The sequence below is a fragment of the Aquila chrysaetos genome, chromosome 3 (assembly GCF_900496995.4).
Source record: "Aquila chrysaetos chrysaetos chromosome 3, bAquChr1.4, whole genome shotgun sequence".
NCBI classification, from domain to species: domain Eukaryota; kingdom Metazoa; phylum Chordata; class Aves; order Accipitriformes; family Accipitridae; genus Aquila; species Aquila chrysaetos.
In genome coordinates this window covers 8,956,609-8,982,912 of record NC_044006.1, presented here as the reverse complement: position 1 = coordinate 8,982,912, position 26,304 = coordinate 8,956,609, and the positions used below count along the sequence as shown (strand labels likewise).

General features: G+C 41.0%; 2 protein-coding genes across 5 annotated transcripts; one reads left to right on the top strand and one right to left on the bottom strand.

The window, feature by feature from the left end:
* Nucleotides 1-10,990: 10,990 nt before the first annotated feature.
* On the bottom strand, nt 10,991-23,490 carry DPM1 (dolichyl-phosphate mannosyltransferase subunit 1, catalytic). Of its 4 annotated transcripts, none has more exons than XM_030010712.2 (9): nt 23,349-23,490; nt 22,702-22,801; nt 20,610-20,643; nt 18,304-18,380; nt 18,157-18,182; nt 17,080-17,175; nt 15,563-15,631; nt 15,156-15,270; nt 10,991-12,001 (listed from the first exon to the last, which is right to left on the bottom strand). In XM_030010712.2, the coding sequence occupies exons 1-9, from the start codon at nt 23,453-23,455 to the stop codon at nt 11,897-11,899; spliced, it is 729 nt and encodes a 242-aa protein (XP_029866572.1). In that variant the 5' UTR covers nt 23,456-23,490; the 3' UTR covers nt 10,991-11,896. The 4 variants fall into 4 exon arrangements, with proteins under 4 accessions (XP_029866572.1, XP_040978208.1, XP_029866573.1 ...); XM_030010713.2 differs by lacking the exon at nt 10,991-12,001 and adding an exon at nt 12,008-12,932; XM_041122273.1 differs by lacking the exon at nt 10,991-12,001 and adding an exon at nt 12,955-13,032.
* Nucleotides 23,491-23,559: 69 nt separating this feature from the next.
* Nucleotides 23,560-25,972, top strand: MOCS3 (molybdenum cofactor synthesis 3). Its single transcript, XM_030010711.2, has one exon. It carries the CDS (start codon nt 23,596-23,598, stop codon nt 25,009-25,011), a length of 1,416 nt encoding a protein of 471 aa, XP_029866571.1. The 5' UTR covers nt 23,560-23,595; the 3' UTR covers nt 25,012-25,972.
* Nucleotides 25,973-26,304: the final 332 nt, after the last annotated feature.

Below are 26,304 nucleotides of genomic sequence, written 5' to 3'. Positions count from 1 at the left end.
GGGGGGGGTGGGTGCCGGGGGGGGGGGGGGCGAGTGTGCGGGGGGTGGCCTATGGTGAGCGGGTCCCGGGAGGGCGGGGGCGGCGGCGGCGGCGGCGGCTTCACTGGGCTCGGTCCCCGGGGCGGGGGGTGTGGGGCTCCGGGGCGGAGGGGGGGGGGTGGGGGGCTCCCTGGGCGCCCTGCAGACAATACAGCCGGGTCCCTCCTGCCCAGAACCTGCCCTGGCCAAGATGGCGGCCGAGAAAGAGCGGAAGTGACGCGAGACTCTCATTAGCATACGGGACTCATTGTCCGGCGGGAGGGGAGGGGGCCGCGCCCCGGGGGGGGAGGGGGCCCGAGCCCCGGTTGATTCCCGCTGGCCTGGCCCCCATCCCGCCCCGCGGGCCGCGCCCCGGCAGCGGCGGGCGGGCGGGTTACATAACCCCGCCGAGCCGGGGGCGGGGGGGGCCTCTCGCGAGAGAGACGGAGGGGGGAGCCGGTGGCGGCAGCGGCGGCGGCGGGATCTACCCCGGCCCCGCTAGGAGGCGCCGCGCCCTGCGGCTGGGTCCGGAGAGGGAGCTGACGCCGCCCGGTTATCCCTCCGCCGCCCCCAGCCGGGACTACATCCTGTCCTGAGGGGCCTCCGCCGCCGGGGCGGGGGCACGCGCCTGGCGAGCAGCGCGCCCACGTGACCGCGGTGCGCGCACGTGACCGCGCGCCCGGGAGCGCCCGGTCTCGTGCCGTCCGCGAGCGGCGGCCGCGGCCGGCGCCTCAGGGCGCGCGCCGCCGCCGCCGGGCCGCAGCCCTCCCCCGGCGCGGGCGGGGCGGGCCCTCCCCCCCCCTCCCCCCCGCGCGGGCCGCCTAGTGTCGGCTCCCCGCCCCTCCCCTCCCCCGCCCTCCCGCTCGCCCTCCCCTCGCGAGCGCCCGCGCCTCGCCTCACACCATGGACAGCGCAGCCGGCGGCGCGGCCTGAGGGGCCGGGGCCGCCCTTCGCCTTCGAGGCCGCCTCCGTCTCTTTCGGTGTCGCCTTTACTTCCCGCCCGCTGCGGTCCCCCTCCGGCACCGCCCGTCCCGGGGGGGCCGCCGGCCGGGGTAAGCGGCGGGCCGGGCTCGGCCGAAGGGAGGGAGGCTTCGCCCTGGGCGAGGGCTGCTCCCAGCGCCGCGTCTGGGCCGCGCGCCGCAAAACCTTCCGCGAAGCCTTGGGAGGTCGATCGGACGTTCGGTGAGGTGGCAGAGGACGCGCCCGACCCAGGCGCGGCTGTGCTCCGGAGTGCGAGTTCGTCATAGTTTGGCTTAACCGACCGGAGGCAAGCGGCCGCCCGAAGGTGGACTGTGTGTCGCGTTGCTGGTGAGCTGCGTGCGTACGCCTTCACACGCATCTATGGGGTGGACCGGTCATCGACCTCACGAGTGTCGCTGCAGGGCGGTGACATCTGGATCGTGACAAGACTCCGCATGCGAGTCTTCCGTGTGGATCAAGACAAACACGCTCGAGATCTCTTCGACAAAGGAGGCCCAATTCTATAGCACGCTAAAAAAAACACCCCATGCTACAAGTGAAAGGGAATGATGGCTTTTGTTATTTCAAAAATACACAAACACTTGAAGGATGAAGTAAAGCGTAACTCCTTCCATCCTCGGCATTCAAAACCTTTCTGGTTCAGAGTGACACATATTATACTTCAGCCTTACAATACTAGTAAGAAAACTCTCTGTTTTCAAATCATTGCCTGAAGCATAAAAGCATAGAAAAGTCGTCATAAATTGCTTAAGACTTCATGAAACTCAAGGATCTCCTACACTTTCAAGTGACTGATATCCTGAGAATGTGTACACCACTGTGTTTATCGCAATTCACATAAATAGCTTTTATGAAAAATTTAGTGACATTTAATTGTATTTGTTAGCTTAAGACTTCCTAGTTCGGCAGAATTTAGAAGTACGCTCTTTGTCGCTGCCTGCAAATCACACCTCTACTTCACCAGCTACTTTCACGGTATCTTCATGTCAGGGGTCATAAAATTCAGTAAGTCATGGAAGGAGTCTTTCTTTTGCAACAGAATGGAAATACACAAAACTAAGCTGCAAAAACAAAAGCTTGTGCTTTAGCATCAAAAGGGTTTCTAGAACTGAGGTACTTAAAAGTTCCTCTGCGATATACCTATGTGAAATATGTCTCAACTAAGGAAAGCAAAGAAAGTTGGGTTGGTTTTTCTATAATAACTTCAGTCTGCCTTGCAAGAGTAGGTATTTCTTCTTTGGTGGCGCAATTAAGAAAGTATCTTGAAAAACCTTTTTGAAACGCTGTTAAGTCAGCACCATGTTCAGAAGCTATCACCTACCTCCATGGTCACTTAAGCCAGCTTGATTGCCATCGACCTAAACACGCAACCCCAAACAAAAGCATTTAGGACCTTCCTATTTCAAGACTTTTTTCTTTATGCTTTGCCCCTGACCACTTCTGAACAATCACTTCTTAGTGGTGCATTATAACACACTTTTACTTACCTAACTTGTCTCTTACTGGTCAGACTTCTGTTTTCTTCTTAATTAAAGTTTTAGAAGAAAGGGGAAAATGTTTGCAGCGCATTTAATACAGTATTGTTAGACAAACTTTCCTTCTTTCTGAAAGAAAGCCCTATGATAAACAATTCTAAGAGGTTTGAAGTGAAGAATGATAGCTACTGCAGTTGCCTCTCCTACTGAGAGTTGTATGTCCACATGATGATTTTGGTTGTATAGAAGAATGCTTAACTGAGAAAATGCATTGTAGTAAACAGAAAAGAGAAATGGAAGTTAGCAAACACTGATTTAGATTTGAGACTGCAAGACACTCTTGGATCCTTTGGTTATTATGCCTGGAAGATGAGTGAGGTTGGAGAGGATTGTCCCATTTAATTCACTGTATCTGTCACCACCATACTTTAGGGCGTTAGCATGGATTTACTATGCATAGAAAATAAATTTCTAAGAAAATAACAACAGCACCAGAAAAACAAATCCCTGACCCACAGACCTTCTAATCTAAGGGCTGAATTTGAGAAAACATAGTAAGAAGTGTCTGAAGGTTAGAGGAACTGAGTTTAATGGAACATGATAATGCAATTGGAAATAGAAATTATATTGGATAGATATTTAAGGGAATGAACACAATGTGAAGGTATGTGCAAAGGATACAATAGCACAAGCAGAAATAGTTGGAATCCAGGCAGGAGAACTGAATAGGCTTTTGGACATCTTCCATGTCCTGAATTCTGGGTGGTAGTGTAAGTATCGGAGTAATTTTTTATCTTGCTATAGTTTCTTGATACTTATCGAAAGAAGCCTCCAGGCTAGGCTGGCAGCCAGAACAGCTCAAGATAGTCCTCTAACCACTTCCTCAATATCAACAATATCAAGGAATTTCCAGCTGGAAACAGCATTTCCGGCTATGATGGTGGTACCGAGCCCAGAATTAGGGCCAAAAAGAGTATGGAAAACAATTTGCGAAGGTTTCAGAAACTGTGAGAGGGAATTAAATTAGATATGGATAGAGAGAAGAACATCAGAAGGCAGAAATACCCACTCAGCACACAAGATGGGTGATGAAGGCAAAGCTTTTTTTTGAGGCAAGGGAGAGAACAACAGGAGGGAAAGAGAATGGAGCAGCAGAAGTTCGAGCAAATGTGAGCCATTGCCTGCTTTGGGGCAAAGTCTGCAATGACAGGGCTGAAAAAACTGGGGGGAAGGATGAGACGGTGTATGTTGAAAGCAGTCCTCAAAGGATGGACAAGATCTTGTTCTCATTTAGTTCAGCGAGAGTTTTCGTGATGGTTTGCACAGCGTGACAGTTGTCGACAGTTGTCGAGTTAGAAAAGAGAGATGAGAATAAAACAAAGTTTGTATGAAAGGGTTGATTTTAAAGGTAAAATCCAAGCAGTGGGGAAGAAGGAGAAAGGGAGCTTTGACCCCATTTTTCTCCTGTGTGTACAGAGTGAGGTGAACAAAATGAAACAAAAGTTGATGATAAATAGTCTTAATATACTTTTTATATTACAGAAGTGGGTATTGTTTCTCACAATAGACTATGGCCACTAGAAAAACCAGTAAAACCATAGCATTGTAAAAGACTAAACACTTCCAACACCAGAGGGGAGACAATTAGGATTCCCAAGTTGAATAGGTATAATTGAACATGTGTTGTGCTACTGGTTCAGGTCAAAATTCTGCCCAGATTCATAACTGTACTAGTTTAGCCGCAGTACTATGTTTGGTTTTTATTCAAATACAAAATAATTAAGACAACTATCAATGGCTTTAAGCACCTAACAAAATGAATTATATAATAAATACAAGTTAAGTTAATCCTCAGCAGCGTTAAGATCACTGGTCTCACACTGATCTTTTAAGACCCATTAAGCCATCCAGCTCCTATGCTGTTGAGACACTTCATCATCTGTCAGCATTCTCTAACCTTCTTCCATGACCATGACTTCGGGAAAAGTCAGCAGGAAGGAACCAAACTTAGTCTGTATCAAGATGAAAGCAGGGAAGAACTATCCCTTGACACAGAGTACTCTCCTTCTTTTCTCCTTGTTTTATAAGACGACACTCATATTGAGCAGGTCTGTGATTAGAGATGCTTAAGTGGGTTTGCTTAGTTGGTTGGGATAACTTGAAAGGAAAGGTTGATCCCTTAGTCAGACCAATAAGAAATTTATCTGTCATAAGCAACACTTAAATTTCACTCAGAAGCTGGTCAGTCAAATATCACGTCCTTTGGAGGTGACGTAGTACTGCCATGACAAACTACATTCTTTCTGTGGATATAGGATTGACATCTTACATGTTGCCAATGCTTTCAGAAACACTGCATTCAGATAGGATTTACTTAATGAAAGACGTTGATTAAAATTTAAAAATCACCCAACTTCACTATTTCAGTAATTTGTCGCTTTCAAGCAGCTTGTCTTTTTTACCTCCCCTGCATTGTACAATAATTAATATAATTATTTTGACAGGATCCACCCATCAAAAGTACTGCCATATGCCTTCTCTGCAAAAGCAAGCAGAATGGAAAACTGGACTAGAAATGAGAGCTCTCCAAACACATTGCAGTCATGACATGAAAGTCACCATGTAGTAAGTAAATGTGGTTATTTTCTTCCTGGGTATCCCCCCAGTAGTTGCAGAGAAGTAGTGGGACAGAAGACCCCCAAGCATTCTCAAGCAGTGACTGTAGGAGCTCAGTCAAGATCTTTCCTGTTCCAGAACAGAAGTAGAAGTATCATTTAGTGCTCAGATCTCCCCCTTCCTGAGAGCACAGCATTTTAAGAGCTAAATAACAATCCTCAGCTTCCCAGGAAACATCCAGTTCTTGACTGTGGTTTTGTGTGGGTTCACCTCCTAGGGGCATGACATGTTTGCAAAAAGTCAAAACAAGAAAGAAGTTTGTGAACCAAACACAAGGTGGTTTTGGTTTGGTTTGGTTTTTATTATCATGCACCATTGATACCAATTTCTGTTGAAGAGTCAGTGCAACTAACCTTGCAGGGATAACCTTCCATTTTATGATCTTTGCCCACTGCTGCTTTGTTGAAATCCCTCTCTCAAGGGCTGAGTTCTCAGATCTAGTTTTGGATTAAAAGTTCCAATTTGGTTTCCTTCTCTCCAGTCCCAATATATTTCCCCCTGAACCGTAACAATCACAATCTATAAGAAGTTATAAATGGCCACCATGCCTGAAGAAAGAAGGTAAAATGTGGCAGGAACAGAGGAGGAAATGATGCTCAAAAAGTTTCTGTGCTTTACAGAAGTTCTGTGATTCACTTCTTTATTCATGTCTTCTACAGCATGGCACCTTGGAGATAATATGTTGTAAAACAATGATGAAGTTTGATAAGCAATCCTCTCGTCTGCGTATACGCTGTTCACACTGATCCCAACATTAAAATTTGCCTACGACTCTGGAATGCTAATGGTTGAAAAGCTGTTGCTGAAGTCATCAATGCATTGAACTCGGTAGGCAATCTGTCATTTAATTCATTTGTGCCAAGATTTCAATCCATGCTTATACTTGGAAACTTGATAGAGCCTTATATAAATATTATTGATTGGTCATAATTATTTTTTACTGTTGATATGCAGAAGGCTGTGCAACCTTGCTGTTGGCTTTCTACACAGTCCACTGGAAAATATGTTTTATTATAGTGCTTATATTAGCAACTAGGTACATCTTTATTGCAGGCTCAGTTTAAAGCCTCAGATTTAAAAAAAAAAACCCAAACCCAAAACTGAAGCCGGCTCCCTCCAACCTCAGATCAGACAAATCCTCACTCACAAAACCCAAACCAGGTAAGTTAGGGATCTCATTTTGATACTGGTTTCGCATTCAGTTGGATACGTTAACCAGGCCTTGGCTGTCTGAAGTGGTTGTCCCAGCTTCAGAATCATAATGATCTAGGTCAGAGGGATTAAACTGCTTGACCTTGTGAATTAGATACCTAAATCTTCATATGACTAGGAGTGACAAAATCCACACCACAGGGTATGAACCTGTATTGCATATCCCTGAGGCAGGGCTATTGAAGGTGTTAGGGGCATGAGGAGACCACAGCTGCTCACAGTTCACCTGCCATGTAGTATAGTTGATCAGGTGCTAAGTCCTTGGACAAGAGGCAGTATCAATTTTAGTAGCCCCCAATTATGTGTTTCATCTCACACTGGGGCTTCAGATCGTCCGGTAAAAACTTCACGCTAATACAGGGCTGCTTAAGTCACTCAGCAGAGCTCCGACCGGGGACACGCATTCAGAAGTGCTCTCAAACCAGAGTGCAAGCACCAAACTTAGGTCAAGGATAATCTTAATGATATGCCATGGAAAACACCACAACCCATTCTTCTTTAACTTCAAGTCTGTTTGGACTGCATGCTTAAAGTTTAGCACATGCTTTGGCTGTTCTAATGGGTTTGAACAACTGAGCCTGCTGTGTAAGATTTTTCGTACATCACATTGAATCTCTAGCCCACAATAACAGAACAAGAGGTCGTCCCAGAGCCTTCTCTGTCTGCCAATTGAGGTAATCAGTTTGCCGTTCAGAGGAGAGGGAATATTAGTGGTGCGAAATGTGAGTTACCTTCTTCCCCCTCTTCATTAAACATGCCCAACCAAATATATCCATGATATATACTGATTTAAGCCAGGAAGGAATTAAAGCTCCTGTTCTTGCCAAATGATTGAGTGCTTGCAGACACAGATTCCTAAGTATAATAGAGAAAGCACATTAGCAGAGTATTTGTGCCTTCATAGGAAATGAATATGGATGTAATTAAGAAAAGCTGATTTATGTGGAACTGTAAAACCAGGGACATAAAATGAAAAATTCTCTGTAAATGTCAAGTCAGTGTTTTGTGGTGGCCAAAACGAGGCAAGTAGAGTATTGCAATGGTATTAAGAAAGGAACTGAAAACTGAAATGCCACTATATAAATCCCTAGCACATGAATATTTAAGACATTGTATGGAGTTCTAGGCACCTGATCTGTAAAGATGATAGTAGAACTGTTGTTCTACTGTAGTCTGCTACTAACATTTTGAGAATAGCAAGGTGTGGTATGGCTTCTCGAGTATGATGAGGGGATAAGCAGGGTCTATCACATAATAGGAAAAGGAAAATGGGAAACAAGAAAAGGGAACATAGCATACTAGAATCATAGAATGGTTTGGGTTGGAAGGGACCTCAAAGATCACCTAGTTCCAACCCCCCTGCCATGGGCAGGGACACCTTCCACTAGACCAGGTTGCTCAAAGCCCCATCCAGCCTGGCCTTGAACACTTCCAGGGATGGGGCAACCACAGCTTCTCCGGGCAACTTGTTCCAGTGTCTCACCACCCTCACCGTTAAGAACTTCTTCCTTACATCTAATCTAAATCTACACTCTTTCAGTTTAGAACTGTTACCCCTCATCCTGTCACTACACTCACTCCCTGACAAAGCGTCCCTCCCCATCTTTCCTGTAGGCCCCCTTTAGATACTGGCAGGCTGCTATAAGGTCTCCCCAGAGCCTTCTCTTCTCCAGGCTGAACAACCCCAGCTCTCTCAGCCTGTCTTCATAGGGGAGGTGCTCCAGCCCCCGATGATCTTGGTGTGCCTCCTCTGGACTCGCCCCAACAGGTCCATGTCCTTCTTATGTTGGGGGCCCCAGAGCTGAACACAGTACTCCAGGTGGGGTCTCATGAGAGCCGAGTAGAGGGGGACAATCACCTCCCTCGACCTGCTGGTTACGTTTCTTTTGATGCAGCCCAGGATGCGACTGGCTTTCTGGGCTGCTAGTGCACATTGCTTGCTCACATTCAATTTTTCATCCACCAATACCCCCAAGTCCTTATCCACAGGGCTGGTCTCAATCCACTGATTACATCTGATGAACTTATTAGGCAGTAAGCTTAAAATAAACAAAAGGAAGTACTTCACAAAATACATCTATTAAAATTGTTGAACTCATTGCCATAGGATGCTGTAGAAGCCAGAACTTTGAATCTATTTAAAAAGCAGTCAAATCCTTAGAAAACACAAGGAACCATTAAAAGGTCCAGAACATCTTGACCTCTGGCTCCAAAAGACCCTGCATTGCTGATTGTTGGTGTATTTGGGCAAAGATCATACTAGCCACATTTCTTACTTGCTTTCATTCCGTATCCATTGCTGAGCACTGTAAGAGATAGTATGACCATTCGTGCATAACATCCTTCTTATGTTATAAGCCATTCTTCCTCTGCAATACATATTCTTTTAAATTTTTTGGGTCTATGTTAAGAATTTACATAGGTGGTCTTTAAATACAATTAAAAAAAGCTGAGAACAAATGCAAATAACTCAAAGAGTTTCTGTTAAAAAAAGTCAACCAGTTCAAGTAGCACTAAGCGATGGCTATCTCATCCCTTTATTTGCTAAAAAGATATGAGCTTTATTAAAGAAGGACCTCTATTAGAGCTCTGAACACTGGTCACAGTGTTACAATATTTATTTTTATGAACTCTCACAGCAGTGCATACAAGAGAAAAGGTCAGCAATTGAATGCAGTCTTAGAGCTTGTTTTTGCAATGTTTTCCTATGAACAGAACACTGTTCAAGTACTGGTGAGGTTCTACAGTGCCAGATCTAAGCGCTCAAAGACAGGGAATACTTTAGAACCAGATGTTTTTAGCCACCCCAGTGGAGAAACTCATTGGAAGGAAAGTAATGCAGGCTGAGATGTGGGAAAGGATGAAGGGAGAGGTTATTTAGGCCAGTTCTGGGCAAAGATTCTGGTTTTCTTCTAACTTAACAGCATACTAGTTTATGATTCTCCCCTCTACAAGTGCATGGAGGGTCAAATGCACAAACAACAGCTACCTCTTCTGAAGTTCAGGCTTTTAAAACTTACTGTAAGACAACTTTTGAAAAGTGTGTTATCTGTAGCCCAGTCCCCTGTTTTTTGAAGAAATATACAGTCTTTCTGCTAGGAAAAAAAACCGCAGATGGTTTTCACGGTATATTTTGTGAAATATATGTGTGTGTGTATATACGCCTCTATCTATATAATCACACTAACTCAGGGAAAGCCCGAGTTGTTTTTCTTAATTCTGCTTCTTTCCACGTATTAGTTCCATTTGGTAGTGCTTTCTGCAAGTAGCTTGGTGCAGGCTATTGAAACCAGTTGCACTCTCGTGACCTTTTCTTGTTTCAAGAAGTCTTGTAAAGTGTCTTACTTGTGTTCTTATGCCATGAAGTACTTGTTTTCATTTCTTTATAGCACTTCTTTCTTGATAATTTAAATACCATTACCTTTAAGCATAGTAAGAAGTATTACCTATTTATCTGAAAACTGAATATAGCCCAGTCACGTTTCAAACTTTCACATATGGGAGCACACAAAATATGCCATGTATTATGATCCTAATTTATATGTAAAAGCACTTTCCTTCAAACACTATCACATAAATAGATAAATGAAGGAAATTTACCAGGTAATTTTAATAATTAAACAGTAGGCATGCACATTCTAAAAGCTAAACCCTAATTCACAGCAATTAGATCATGAATAACTAATATAATGGACTTTAGTTATACATCATTACATAAAAGTGAGTAAAATATGACCTTGCTGAGGCTCAATTCGTATTGTAGCAAATGGTTTTCAGTAGTATGTAAATGTGAATAAACATCTAAAAACTCACTATTTGGTCATTAATAACTTTGTACCTATTTTCAACTTAAAATGTTGATTTTAGCCATAAAACCTCCAAATGAAACATAAATAGATGAAACCTATTCACTAGAGACTTCAGTGGCCCTTCAGACCCAGAGATTTATCTCTGTATGTATTATTAGATCTGATTAGCCTGCATCAAATGAAATTATAGATAATTTTCTGGAAAAGTACAGGCAAATGTCACAAAATGTACAGTTAAGTTACTGTAATCCGGTTACAGGTAGATTCAAAACCTACAGCTACAGGGTTTTTTAATTATTTTAAAGCAAATTAAATATGAAACGTTTGCTCTAAATACTCAGAAAAGGAGAAAAATATCAGAATCTGTACAACTTCACTAAAGAACAAAAGAAGTATCTCTAAAGCAGTCCACTAGAAAGTAAGCTTTTGTTTTGAAGTTCCATTTAATTAATTTTTGTCGCTGTGATAAATATCTGAAATATGAATTCATCATTTATCTACAGACTTTCTAAAGTTTTCTTCTAATATTAACAACCGTATCTAATGTACTAAAGGAATGCAGACAAACACAAGCCACATAGGTGTAATTTTTAAGACATTTGTTGCTGCTTCTCTCCTACCATTAATCTTCTGACACAGGTCTCCAAAGAACTATCCCCCCACCCCCAAATGAAGAAGCATTTTTCATATATATAAAGCCATTATCAGAATAATTTCATCCTCCCACTTACGTCTTCCCCCCTCCCCCCAAGTGCATATTTGATTGCAAGGGCTTCATAATTTCCAAGTTCTGGTTATATCAAACAGTGAAACAAAAAATAGTATTACCACTGTTTGTATTTTGTTCATCAGGATCTGGAACAAATACAGATTTTACATTGCAAACTGTTATTTGACATAAGAAAAATTTCTCAAATGTCTTCAGTGAGGTGTATTGGGTCTTCTGCCACCCTAAAGTTGGTTGAGATGTCATACTCCTGTTTTATAGATTCTAAAAATGTTTAGTTTCTAAATAAAATAGGAAAAGGGAATTATCTGCTTCTGGACAAACACACAGAATACAAAATTATTCCACACAGAGAATTCTCTTTCTTATCCAAAGAACATTCCTTCCTTCCAGTCTAGGAAAAAATTTACAAAGAACAAATCACTGTACTCATCTATATTTCCTCTTAAACTACACAAGCTATTATCAGTTCTGTAGAAACTCTTCTGTTTATCTGCTTTAAGATACATGTATATATATGTATTGAGAAAAGCAAGGGAACTAACTAGTATATATTTAAAATAATCTCCGCAAACCACAGAACAAAGATAAGATAAATTCTGTAATTCTTTTTATGTCCTTGCTTGTCTTTATTTCAAAATCATCTTTAGCTTCTGCTGAATAATGATTCATTTCTAAATGCAAAAGATCATTTAGCTTTGTGTTCTTTATTAAGACTTGATTTTTTTTAAATTTTTTTTATTTATTTTTTTTTTTTACAAAATAGAATAGAGCATTAGTCTTTATTAGTTTTTAGTTCAACATACAGTCCACTTATTTTGAAAGGAGCATTTTGGGATACAATATATTTTAGTTTATTATTGGTGGTTTGTTTAATTGTTAGTTTATAGCAGGTCTTCTGGTCACCACACTAATTATCAAGCTTCTGCTATTATATATTAAAAACCACACAGATGTCAGAAAATGTTTTTCTAAAAAAGTTAATTTAGGATAAACTATCACGTTGTAGCAAACAAGGTCAAGAGTCCCTTTAAGAAGGAGACTATTTCATTGCCTCCCAGTTTAGATTCTCCATAGACACGGTCCACAAATGAAATAGGAACCTGTTGAAACAAGCAAAACTATTTTTAAGGTTCAAAACCTAAATAATCAGAAATTCTGTAAACAAAAAAAATGGCCTTTGAACTACAGCATGTTTAGACATGGGAAGAAAGCAAGCACCAGATTGGCTTCCTTTGTGTCAGTTCTTCTTACCAGTAGCTTTAATGATGCCCCATAGCTGGGGAGTATGAAATTATTTGGTTTATCACCTTTAAAGATGATCCAAAGACATTACAGATTGCCTGGAATGTACACCAGTCAGAACAAACTTAATAGCCTAAGTGTACTAACAGCCTGGGGGCTTAAAAATGAACCTTCACCACTTTCCTTGTTAGCTAAATTCAGTACCTTTGAGTCAATGCCTCAGGAAGGCAAAAATCTCCCGCCACCATGAAACAGCACTCTGCTCAAATTCACCACTGGCTAGAAGATAACATCTGAATATGGCAGTTAGTGTGTATTTTACAAGCAATACCCATCTTTATCGGTCTTTGACTATTTTATAGATTATTGACAGGATTAAAGGGCATTTAAAACACTAACTTTGGTTTCCTTACTGAAGTGATTGTACTGTCCAGATAACTCACTACTCATGAGGTGTTAGGAACATACTGCTTTTCAGTAATTTGACCACGTACAAATGACATGACAGGACATTCTGCCAACACTGTATTAGAATATTCAAGAATTCCCATATATGTTTGTATGCAAAACTGAAATACTTCAGGGGCTGAAGAAGAATTGCATTTGCAAAAGTCATTAAAAAATTGGCTTAGCCTTCTGCTGGCAGTTTCAACCAGAAATCATCTGGCAAGTGGAACACAAGAATCACCACACCCTTGCATCTGTGCCAGGACTGAGGATTTCTCACAGTTCCAGCAGATCAGTCCATAGTAGAAGAGAACCCAGGCCAAGAAGATGGTAAGAAGATACCTAAAAAGGCATGCAGATAGACTCAACAATGACTCTGGCTTTCTCAGCAGGGTCCCTCTGATGATCCCAGTAAGCATCCTGGCAACTACAGACAGCTGATCTACAAAGCATGGATAGAAATCACTGAATATATAGTCAGTGCAGGATGTCAGAAGTGACATATCCTGACCAGTGATGGAAGAACAGTTAACAAGTCATCTAATAAGAGGTATCCAGTCTTTCCCTTCCGTATAGGAATTAACTACCTGCGTTGTTTCTGGACTTTGCCTTTCTTTCATAAGAAGTTCTATCATTAGTCTTAAACGAAGCATTTTCAAAAGGGTGTATTCCATGCATTGTGGTACATTTCACATCTGGTAAAATAGTACAGCAAAATGAAACAGAGGTGCATACAAGACTATTCAGGTATAGCTTGTGTCAGTTCATCTCATCGTCCGTTTGTTCCTTTTACACTGGCAGGTCTCAATCTTCATTTTCAACTTTGCTTAAGAAATACTTTTCCCTCACAACTGTATCTACATTTTACAACTGCATAAAAACTCCTATTCTGCCTGTAGAGTTGCAGCACCCACAAACCAGGAATTAGATGTGCAAGTGTCACCTCTTCTGGAGTTTCAGTATTACAATTTGGATAATTATAAAATATAAAAAGATCCTAAGTATTGATAAGGAAATACTGTATCAATGTACTTGAAACGTAATGGAAAACTGTCCTGCCCCAGGAAGCTATAATATAAAGATGATACACAGAATAGCAAAAATAACAATAGTCTTATTCATAGGTATGCGTCAGCAATCTGAACACTGTCAAGTTTGTTACAGATATCACAAAGGAAATCTTACAGACAAGGCTGAAGCAGAATAATGAAGCAACTTCTCAGATGTTAGACAGAACTCTTTGCACATGTGAGAAACCAAAGGAGAAGGTAAGAAGATACTTACTTGAGAATGTAACAGATTAATCGTGGAGGGTGGTGTAACTGACCCATCACAAAACACAGCCCATGTCTCAACACTGACTGGGAGACATTAAGCCTAGCAAAGACTGTCCATCAGGCTTTGAACCAGAAGACAAACTTCTTATATTTGACACTATACGACCAGTAGAGGCACGTAAATAAATGAGTGGTGGGATCAGATCATAGGCAGAAAAAAGGTCTTTGCAGCAGCAGCCTGAAGAGTTATAAGCAACCCAAGACTGCATTTTTTTTAAAGCCAGAGAAGTGTATTTTACTGTTTTAAAAATGTATAGTAAATAAAACCTCATCTCACCCTAGGTTTCAGTATCTCGATGTATAGACAGGTGAGGATTTAATTCAGCTACATTAGAAAGCAGTATGTGAATGCAGCTGAACATGAAGACCAAAGCAATTAAGGTCAAACCCCAGCTACAGACAGGATAGTGAAGTTGCTCCATAAGCAAGAAAGGTGGAAGAAAAGAGCTTGCTTTATTGTGTGGAAATACTCTACCCAATGTTGATAGAGAAATGCAATACATAAGGTTTAGAGAGAAAGTACCAGCAACAGAATTCTCTGACATTCACAGTCATGAAAATGATGATGAAGAACTGGTTCTGAGATATAGCTGCAGACAGAATTCCAGTGAATCATCTTTAAAGACACCAGCAAGAGCAATTCAATGAAATATAAAAGGCAGCAATCAGACTGCTGGAAATACAGGATCTAACAATTGTTTGGAGTTCCTTTTCAATGACTGTAGACAGCACATTCAAAGAGTTTAGAAGTGGAAAGTTGTGATAGCTGGAAAGTTGGAAAATAACAAGGCAATAAATGACATAGAACAGAATAAATCTGAAATAGAATCAGGTTGCTGGAGAAAACAAAATGATTTGAAAAGACCTAACTAGACATGTCTGTACAATATGAAGGAGGAAAGAAAAGGCTCAGAGCAGCTTCATGGTATATTTTGACTTCTTTCCCTCCTTTGAAGAACGTTGTAAAATTGTATGCAGCTAAAGAAATGGCAAGAGGAAGAGGGAAGGATCTGGTTAGCATATCAGCCAGTGGAAAAAGTAACTGGAATTTCAGATCTGGTATTCACCTGGAAAAGTTGGAAAAACAGAGTTCTACATTTGTAATTTCTTGATATCAATTTGAAAACCTTACTGCTTCTTGGAAGCGCACAAAATTTCCTATGCTCCCAGTAATCTGTATCTACATTTCAATGAAAGCACAACATACTTATCAAAGCTTTTACTGTACCTCTCCAATAGTATATCCTAACTGTCTAGCCCGAACAATCATCTCCATCTGGAAGACGTATCCTTTAGAAACACATTTTTCCATGAGTTTCTGTAAGACTTCCTTTCTGTATAACCTGTAAATGATTACAAAGAAAAGGAAACCTGAAGCACAATTTCTGAACTTCAGAAATCAAGACAGTGTGTAGAAATCTTAAGTGTAGTCACTCACTCATATCATTACTACTTTAAAAAAATCTTTAACAAAAGTCAAAGGAGCAACAGTTATTGCAATCTAGTCTACTATTTCTTGCACCCTTTTCAAACAGATTTCATAGTCCTCAGTAAAGAAGGTCTCTTCTTTCTCCAGTTCCTTGTTCAGCAGTTTAATTTCAAATAAACTTTATGAATTGCAAACCATGCCCATACCTGAAACTCCCTGTTAAGTCCGATGCACCTGGTCTCAGCAAAACCTGAGTTAGAAAATTGGCACCACGACTGTGAAAGAAAACATGAATGTCAAAATGGGTCAGTACACAGTTCTGAAAGATCAAACAGAATCTCTAGAAATATGTAAATATCATCCTACTGGCAAAAAACCAGAAACCTTTTATTGCTTAATATGAAACAATGATATTTCTAGTATGTTTTCACTACTAGATTTGACTAATAAATCATAGAATCTTTAAATCAAAACCCAGCGTTTTGTTTTTCAAATGTAGATGATTAGTGGATCATTGAACTTCTCTGTGAAGGAGAAAACAATGATTTTTAGAAATTAGGTTTACAATCTGGTTCTATAAGGTAGAACTGTCAGTACAACTACACACTAATAGAATACAAAAGAAATAAATTTGACAACAGTCAAAACAACATTTTTCTGACTAACATTCACTGTAAGTGGAGAATAAAAATGCTTCCTGGACAAGTGTGAGACAGGGATTTAGAAAATCAAGGTTCAGTTTTGGTTTACGCTGCTTTCATAGTATGATAAGAATAAGGTCCACTGATGAAAAACATTGTGAGACCAAAAAGCCAGTAAGGACTATCTTGCTGAGGGCTATATTACACACTGGTAAGATGTGCAAGTCCTTCACCTTGTCCAGTATGATGTAAAGGGATTCCTCTGTAATGTCCATTCAGCTTCCTTCCTTTTTTTGGGTGTATATTTTATTTAGATTCACAAAAGGATGAGCACTTATTCCAGCCATTAAAAACCAGGAGAAATCCAAATACAGTCCCTGTGATTCCATCTCCAGATCAGACTGCTAACACAACTTCTGCTCCTAATTCTTTACAGTAACGTATAAATCAGCATTAACTTACACCTATTCTCTTAAATCAGGTGTGAGAGAGAAAGACTATGCAGAAACTTGTCGATTACCTCCTTGAGATTTTTAAGTCCCTGTAAACCTGAAATGCCAGCCTCCATGTGCTTATATGACCTTGACAGAGTCTTCCTCTTTGCTTTTGGGTGAAACCTCTCCCTAGTGTTCACTGTACCTGTTTTCCAGTAAGGTCTAAGTAATGATTTATTGACATTGATTGTGCCAGATAATTCTCAACTTATGACAAATCAGTGTCAACAGGGGGTTTAGCTAGTAATTTACTGTTTAGGGAAAGGACTTTTAAACTTGACAAAAGTGTCATAGTCTCAGCTCTTTCTTTGGATGATGAAGCTGAAAGACTGTCCCAACCTGATGCCATGCAGATCTGTCCACTGTTCCAACCCATTTCTCAAGCCTAGTCATATTATTACATTCTTTCTTGGTGGGTTTTAACCAAAGAATTTGCAAATCATGCAGCTTCTATTATGTAATATAATTTTGCTGTACCCAGTACTATTGACTAAAGACTCAGTTCAGCTCACAGAGATTGAGTTGAGTACTTGGAATTATTATTTCTAAATAACAAATTTATGTGTAAATTTCTAGAAAAATACTAACCTGATTAGTTTTCTTTTCAAATCCCAGCCATATACTCCACCATTTCCTTTATATCTTGTTCCAGATACAATATCAAAATTGCCTTCTTTCTGCTTTCTGTAAGCAATTGGTTTTATCAGAAAAACAGGAGGAATATTTGTGTGAAAGTAGTACAAATTTCAAAATAAGAACAATCATTCTTTTAGTATAAAATCTGTATTTCACAAACCTTTGAACAAATAAGTAGAGAAGAGAGGAAGGCAATAGTTACAGTGGTTATAAGCATTATGCATTCAAAAACCTGTTAACTATTCTGTTATAAAGAGCTATTTCAGGGAATCTTATGATTATCTTTTACCAACTATGTCATAGAATTTCATAGACTACTTCATAAATAATTTATAAAGACCAACTTACACCTTTTTAAAGCCTCTCTCTAGTATAAAAGACAGAAGGAATTTAAATACATATTTAAATATCTAAATTACACAAACCCATAGTAAAGGGCGGTGGGTGGGAAGTCTGGAACTATCCTTAGTGCATACCATGCCTGACTGCTGCAGAACCTTATCTAAAATTTTAGGCCTCCAGTACTACTAAGCAAGAAAGTTGAGAATTATACAGAGTGCTACCTTAGCCTCCAACGTAATGCCTGTTGACCATCTCTCACAAATTGAAATGTTACAGGGAGGTAACAGGTAGGCAAAAGGGAGAGAAGTATTTCACCAATAATTGAGGACATGGTCCTCTATTCAATATCCCTACATGCACATACCATGAAATTATTAGAATTAGAAGACAGCATTTATATATATGCTTTTCAAAGCTGAACAACCATTACAAGGAAGGGAAGTACTTAGCCACACATGCTCTCTGTTACTTTAAACTTGGGGATTTTTGCTCCAGTTAGGAACTAATCATTTTTCTGGATGATTTTGGGACAAATCTAATGAGGTCCAATCACTTTTATTTGAATTCTTGCCTTGCCAATTTTCTTACTACAGCTAGACAGCTATACAAGAATATAAAACTTTCAAATATTACTACACAACAATAAGTGTTCAGAAGTCATCCTCTCATACTACAGTCAGCACCTACCTGATAAACTCTGGAATAAATTTTGGCTGAAATGGAAGGAAAACAAATCAGAAAAAGAGAAAGGGGTGGGAGGTAAAAAAAAAAAAAAAATTTAAAAATAATTTAATACAACATATTAAAAACACGGTACCTAAAATACAGACTTACATGATGGGAGAGGTCAGCATCCATAATAACAATAAAATTCCCAGTGGCATGCTTCATTCCATGAATATAAGCAGTGCCTGATGAAAACAGTACAGAAATAATTTCCCTCACTATTTTAACAAATGCAATCTTCTAGCCACAGTCTTCGCTTATTTTCTAAAATCTCTAAGTTATACTAGGAAAGGATCAACTAAAAACTCCTAAAATTTATGTTAAAATGATGTACTGGTGGTCAAACGGTAAAACTATTTTTCTTTTTCCCTACAATTTCAGCACTAGATTTTTTTAAATATAAACCTTGACAAACACTACTGCACTAGAAATGCACAGAGAAACATGATTTAGTAAGTGGGACACTATTTGAAATAACATTTCCAGAAACGCCATAGGCACTTATAAGCCATAGAAAACTGGAAATAGGACAAAGGCAACAAAATAATCACTGATAGTTAAAAAAAACTTTGCTTTCTATACTCAGGATTTACTATTAGTAGTATATAGATTTTGGTTTGTTCTTGACACCATGAATTATATCCTGATACCTAATCTGAAGACAGTCTTTTTCTTCTTTCTTTAGATTTGGTTGCGTTTTATTCATCCTGTATGAACTGCTGTAGCTATCTTGATAAAAGCTGGAACAAGTCTTGCTATTACAGTTCTCCTCAACAGTGCAAATTTCTGATCCAAATCCTATCGTTCAAAGACAGTACTGCTTCCAAGGGCAGTACAGCAGCACAAGAGATTAAAAACCAGTATATGCTCTTCACTGATCCAAATTACTGGTGTCTTTCTGTTTACTTCATAAGGAATAGATAAAACTGAAAAAAACCCACTCTCAACTGATGTCCTTAGCAGGCACTCTCACACAAAACTAAACTCCTGGTTAATGAACAACCTGTCTTTCCTTTCTTTTCCACATTGTTTGCAAAGTTACACAGTAGGAGTGTCACAGATTCGTGTATTGTGCATGACTAGTAGACATGGTACATGAAAAGTTTACGTTCAGTCAGTTTTAATCCATAATACTGGTCAAATTAGGACAAAGGATGAAAAGGCTGAAAACATAAAAGTAAAGATACGTAAGCTTCTTGGAGTTTCTTAGATAAATGAGATGTAGAAAAAAGTATAGAAAGGTGAATTTAAATAGACAATTCAATATCAAAATTAGAATTTTATTTTTATTCAGTGGACTGGAGAAATTAGCGGCAGTACTCAGTATACAAGACACCTCAAATGTTTTACCAGCACATGGAAGTGGGGATTACCAAGACATTTAGCAAGAAAGGCAGATAATGATTAACAATAAATCAAACAAGGTATTGCTTTTTATAATTTTCTCCATTCCTATTATAAAAAAGGAGTGATAAGGATACAACATGAATCTTAAGAGATGGAAATATCTCCACTTTATTTTAGGGTAGTTTCCATACTACAAGTTTTAATGTCATTTATGACTTCCTAGGATATATGCTTTTTTCTAAAGCAAATAGTGACAAACTTGATTTACATATTCTGTGAAATATGGCATCAGAGCTATAAAACTGCAGTCCTGCATCACTCCATGCAAATTTTAATGATCAGTCTCAGTGGTACAAGATTGGCTCCCAAATTAGTGAGATTTCTGCAACACTAGTAACTTTTGCAATGTACTTCAAAACCTTCAATTCACTTGTCAGTTAATAGGTGAGACAATACTTGTAGTAGTTTCAGTGCTGGACATCTGTCAGATATGTGGTTTTTTATTTAATTATAGTCATAATTCACACTGAAATGGGTTAACTCTGAAGAGCTCTGTCCAAATATGTGTAAGAAAACATCCCAGCCTACTCTGGAGATTGCACAAACTATGGTCCCAGTTTTGAAGCATCCTGCACATGGGTAGATTGCACAGAAAATACCACTGTCCCCTCTGGATCAGTAGGTTCCACCAAATATAGCAGCTACTCTTGTAAAAAATTATACTTTTTTCTCAATCTAGACCCCTCATTCTAATAATCAGTGAATGCAGTATGGGAGGGAGAGAAGCAGCATGCTGTTAGCAGGAAAACACAGTTGTACAGAATTGCAGTGACCACAGTTTTCAGGTTTGAGGTTGCAGGGAACTTGTTACAAATACTCTGTGATTTTTGTATGTGTGGTTTTTAAGCTTGCTCGCTTACAAAAAACTTGAAAACATATATTTCTGCTTTTGGGCTTTACTGTGATTTTTTCTGGAACTTTACACACTAGACTCAATAAAAGAATACAGCAGATTTAATTTTTTTATTTTTTTTTTTTAGCACTAACCAGAGTTCATAAGGACTTACCGAGGCCCAACTTTCTTGCTCTGGGTCTTAGAAGCTGCAGGATATATTAAAATATACATATATTACTTGAAGTACAGTTTTCAATTAGTTTTAGCAACACCTTAAAATTTGCTATTTTCAAGGTGTAAAAATATTTTAAAATGTACTTTTAATTCTTAGAATTCTAGATACTATATAAAAAAAAATTTAACTGTCAAAATACAGGAGAAACAAATCATTATATTAAACAGGTATTTGATCAGGTCATATTTAAAAAGAAACCCTTTTTAAGCTTTACTTAGTAGTTCTGCAGTAAAAAACAAAATTAAAAGCACCATCTTAGTAACTAAAGGATTTCTTCAAATTCCACTATCTGAAATACAGTTATAAATCTGAACAACAGTCTCCCCAGCACCATTACTTTTCAGGAACGACAAACACTAACAGCAAATATTTTAGCAAGTTTCCCGAAGTGATTTACCATACTTTCAGTACTGAATATAAATTCCAAGATTTTCATGTGCATACAGATATAACCCATGAATAATGACCATATAACAATATTATTCTTTCAGAATACGAGTGACCAAGCTTTAAAAGTGTGCCAAGTATCCTCAGCTCCCGCAGGGCCATATGAAGTGCAGGGTGAGAAGCGGGCACCACCACTAACAAAAGAGGAGTCTAACTTTTAGATCATCACAACAGTAATTTAACCTTCAACTCTTCCTGAAGTGCCTTTGATATAAGTCAGCATTTGGGATGGGGAGGGTAGACATCTAAGCAGTCATCTAAACATACTTCAGAAACAAATTTTAAATCTCACTTTTAAATCTTGGCTAATTTTGATGCATTATCTGAGAGGCCATAAGTAATGTAATTCAGAGAAGGACATGGCTATGAAAGAGTTAGTAATCATTAGTGCTTCTGCTGATTTGTTATTTTGGTTTCTAGGTCTTTTTCCCATAGAATTTTTTTTCCCTTTAATAAATAGTTACATTTGAACATTAAAAAAAAAAAAAACAAACCCACTTTGATTCCTCATCTACTTCCTTGAGCATGTTGGCCTCTCATTAAGTGAGCCACATACCATGTTCAGTAAGCATAATGTAGTAAGTGAGAAGCCCCATGGAGTTATTTAGGCAACAACTCCTGAGCAGAAATCAGAACAATGATTTTGCTCAGGAAACTAAGAAAAGAATTTCAAGTAAAAAACAAAAACAAAACAACCCCCCCCAAAAACAGGGAGCAAAGAAAATTGACCTAATGAGAAATCACAGCTGATTTACACTTCTGCAGTAATATCAGCGTGAGCTGATGGTGGTGCCTCTGTATAATTCCACTCAAGTGTGCTTGGCTCAGCACTGCTGCAGGCACTGGTCCACAGATTAAACTTCAAAATTAAACTCTTAAGCAGTGAGGAAAGGTCAGCTAACTATCTTAAACTTCTCTATTACTAATTACGCAGTAATAGATTAAGAAAGAGTCTGACACTGCTTACAGCACAAAACTGTGACAAACTATTCAGTTTGGGGTTTTACACTGTTCTGTGATAAAGCTTTTATTGCCCCTCCAAAAAAAAGCAGTTTTAATGGCTCATAAAGACTAAATAAATGATGTTAACTTCTTGTATATAATTGATGGTTACACAGTAATATATTAAAAAGAAAAAAAAGTCCTGTTATTGAGGAATGCAACTAGACAGATTAAAAATAATTCACAAGACCAGACTAGCTTTCATCTCTCCAATTTCCCTATTACTGCAGTCACTTAAAGTGAAATTAAAGTTTATCCAAACCTCATCTCTCCCTCAGGCATGCACAAAGCACGCTGACAACCGCTATTCATTACTCATTAGCACACAGCACTACACAAAGTATTGAAAACATTTTGCAAATATTAATTCATGACTCTGCACATTAGTTCATAATGCTGCTAAGCAGCTGCACGACTATTGTAATTTTAGATGTCTCTAAAGTGGCACGCAAAACTTACATAACTTGTTTAAGGATGTAAAGAAAGTGCAGAATCCAGGGACTCTGTTCCTGTTTCCCAAGGACTTCAAGTACTTTCCAATACAATAAAAATGAAAAAAGGTAGAGAACATACAACTCACTATTTTATCTGATCCATATATCTTTTCCAATTGTTCAGCAATTTCCTGCGTCCCATCTGGGCTTCCATCATCTATGATGATAATTTCAAAATTGTTTCCACTGAAACGAGAATTATTTTTAAACGAACAAATGGAAAACACAATTTCACCACCTACATCATTTTGAAAGCATAAAACTAGAATACAAAATTATTTTCTGACAATTCGAGGTACACACTACAGTCGTCCTTGTAGCTGTAAGACTATACTTACAGCGACAAAATGTGACTCAACGTCACCGTTTCACGTCTCAAGCCGCAACTGCTTCACAGCACGCTGCAGCGACACAAACCCTCAGCGTTACCCCGGCGTTCAGTTCTGGCCTCGGGACTGCGAAAGCTGGAAAGCCAAAACCGCCTCTGCGCTTCCACCTGCCCGCGCTCTCCAGGGGCCGGGGCAGAACGGACCGCAGCAATTTCGTTTCCCTAATTAACCTCGGGCAAGAGCCGTACTCTTCGCCGGCCGGCTCCCTCCCGCCCGCCGGCAGAGCGGCGGCCCGGGCGGAGGGAGGAAGGGAGGGAGGGAGCTCAGCCCCGGCCCGCTGAGGGACCCCGGGGGGCCCTTACCCCCGCACCGGCCCCGGGCCCCGGCACCCCCGCGGCCGGTACCTCTCCTGGAAGGTGCGCGCCAGGAGCCAGACGACGAGGGGCAGGTTCTCCCGCTCGTTGTAGGTGGGGAGCAGCACCGAGAACTTGTCTGCGCCGCCGGCCGCCATGTCGGCGCGCTGACGTCAGCCGGAACCGGCGGGGACGCGCCGCGGCCAATCAGCGCGCGCGGCGCGGCCGGAAGCGCCGGAAGCCCCCTCGGCCGGAAGCGGAAGCGACGGGTTCTCTCTCGCTCGGTGTGCTCTCGGCCATGGCGGGCTGCGCGGAGGCGGCGCGGCTGAGCGCGGAGATCGGCCAGCGGGAGCAGGAGCTGCGCGGCTTACGCGAGCGGCTGGCCGCCGTCCTGGCGGAGGGTGCTGCGGGCGACGGTGGGGTCGCCGAGGCTACCGAGGCCGAGTGTGCCGCCGCCTTTCCCGGCGAGCTCCCCCCTCTGCCCGCCCGGGCCTCTCTGAACGCCGCCGACATCCTGCGGTACAGCCGGCAGCTGGTGCTGCCGGAGCTGGGCGTGCGGGGGCAGCTGCTCCTGGCCCGCTCCTCCGTGCTCGTGGTGGGCTGCGGCGGCCTGGGCTGCCCGCTGGCCCAGTACCTGGCAGCCGCCGGTGTCGGCCGCCTGGGTCTGGTGGATCACGACGTGGTGGAGACGAGCAACCTGCACCGGCAGGTGCTGCACGGGGAGGCCCGCCGAGGGCTCCCCAAGGCGCTCTCTGCCGCGGCGGCCCTGCGGCTGCTGAACTCCACGGTGCAGTACGTGCCCTACTGCGGCGCCCTGAGCCCTCGCACTGCCCTAGAGCTGGTGCGGCAGTACGACGTCGTCGCCGACTGCTCCGACAACGTCCCCACCAGGTACTTGGTGAACGACGCCTGCGTCCTGGCGGGGAAGCCCCTGGTGTCTGGCAGTGCCCTGCGGCTGGAGGGGCAGCTCATCGTGTACAACTACCAGGGAGGGCCCTGCTACAGGTGTCTCTTCCCCAAGCCCCCTCCACCGGAGACGGTGACTAACTGTGCAGATGGGGGTGTGCTGGGTGTCGTGCCAGGCATCGTGGGGTGCATCCAGGCCTTGGAAGTGCTGAAGATTGCTTCGGGAATGGGTTCCTCCTTCAGTCAGTTCATGCTGATGTTTGATGCCCGTGAGGGGAGATTTCGCAACATCAAGTTAAGACCAAAGAAACCGGACTGTGCTGTTTGTGGTGACAATCCGTCTGTCACCTGTCTTCAGGATTATGAGGCGTTTTGCGGTTCTTCTGCAACAGACAAGTGTAGGACTTTACATCTGCTGTCCAGTAAAGACAGGGTGTCTGTAGAGGAATACAAAAAACTGTTGGATGAGCAAGTTCCTCATGTGTTGTTAGACGTCCGTCCGCAGGTAGAAGTGGATATCTGTCGCCTGGTACATGCTGTCCACGTTCCTTTGAGTAAATTAGAAGAGAAAGATGAAGAATATCTGGAATATTTAGAAAAAAGAATTTGTGAAGAAAAGCAGAGAACTAATGGCCAAACATCTTTTCCTGTATATGTTATATGCAAATTAGGAAATGACTCCCAGAAGGCTGTAAGAATTCTGCAGGAGTTACCTGTCAGACAATTTGGCTCTGTGGTAGCTAAGGATATTAAAGGGGGGCTCATGGCTTGGGCCAGTAAAGTTGACCCAACATTTCCTCTGTATTAGAAGTTTACATGGTGGAAAAAAAAGTACAAATTTTCATAGTTAATTCCATAGGGTTTAATCTTCTCTGTGTAATGACTATATCATGTGGATAAAACAGGACATAGAAATACCATGTTGCTTTTTTTAAATGGTAATTTTTTTCAAAAAAATCATGTATTTTTGTAGATGTCTGATTATTTTTTTTTAAAATGTGAAACTGTCCATGGAAATGGAAAGAAATTTGTTACTTGGTTATTGTTTAATAGTGAAAATGTGGAATAACTACTTAATTGTGCATGTGACAATTCAGCATGACTCTTAGTTAGTCATTATAGCCTGGAGAATGACAAAGCACAGCAGTCAAGTGTTGAAAGTTTTTACTTGTTCTCCTAACTGCCTAACAAATTGAAACAGTGCATGCAGTGATTAAAAACACCCAGCTAACTGTTAATCTCTAGCTGGTCAGTAGCACTATTAAGCCTATCAATGCTGACAGGACTGTTTTGGTCAACACCTTTTAGTTCTCTGTGGAAGCATGAGAAGTGCTCATTGCAAATAACAGCATCTGCAGCAAGGGTGTTCTGTTAAGAACTGCCAGGGCCATCCATCCTCAGTTGTTGGCTGGCTGGCAAAAAAGTGTATTCCCTGACTTGTACAGAGAAACCGAGGTTAAACGTTAATAAGACATAAGAGTGAGCCCACAAAGTTTGTAAAACATACAGAAAATGCTTTTGTGAGGGCTTAGAAGAGTTCAGAGCTTGAGACATGAGAAGGTGAGAGAGAAAAAAATTAGATATGGGGCCTCCCTTCTGCAAGTACAAAGACATATTTCATAAGTTTTCTCCCTGTTTGTTGTGGTAGTTGCATGTCCCTAGTTGTACTGCATTATTTTGTTAGCTGGCATGAAGAGCTACACATATCTAAAAAGTTCTCGTAGATGAACTCAATGAAAAGAAAGAGAAATAAATAGCTTCTCAACAGAGAGTTGCCTGAGTCCTCATCGCTTAAGCATAGTAATTATTTTCTTATTATATTAATTAAGGTATGGATTTCCTTTACTTCCTGAAGAGGAAAAAACCACCTGTCATGACTAATCTTTGCATTATACAAGGGCAAAAAAAAAAAAAACCAAAAAGGATAGTACCATTATAATTAGTAGTTGAAAAGGCATATTTTAGTAAAATAAATTTAAGAACATCCACACCGCCTACTTGATTATAAGATGCCATGGGTTCTAGCAATAATAATCTTAGTCTCTTGTGAAGGAAACAGTTACGTGAATTTATAAAGAGAGAGTCGTATCTCTTGCACTTC

Excerpts from the sequence above, each read along its gene's own strand:
- DPM1 (XM_030010712.2), bottom strand. The coding sequence starts at position 23,455 with ATGGCGGCCGGCGGCGCAGACAAGTTCTCGGTGCTGCTCCCCACCTAC. Across the intron at positions 17,176-18,156 it reads TTTATTCCAGAGTTTATCAG|AAAGCAGAAAGAAGGCAATT; the intron begins GTAGGTGCTGAC and ends AATTGCTTACAG. Across the intron at positions 15,632-17,079 it reads TTGAAAAGAAAACTAATCAG|TCGTGGTGCCAATTTTCTAA; the intron begins GTTAGTATTTTT and ends TTTCTTTCACAG.
- MOCS3 (XM_030010711.2), top strand. The coding sequence starts at position 23,596 with ATGGCGGGCTGCGCGGAGGCGGCGCGGCTGAGCGCGGAGATCGGCCAG.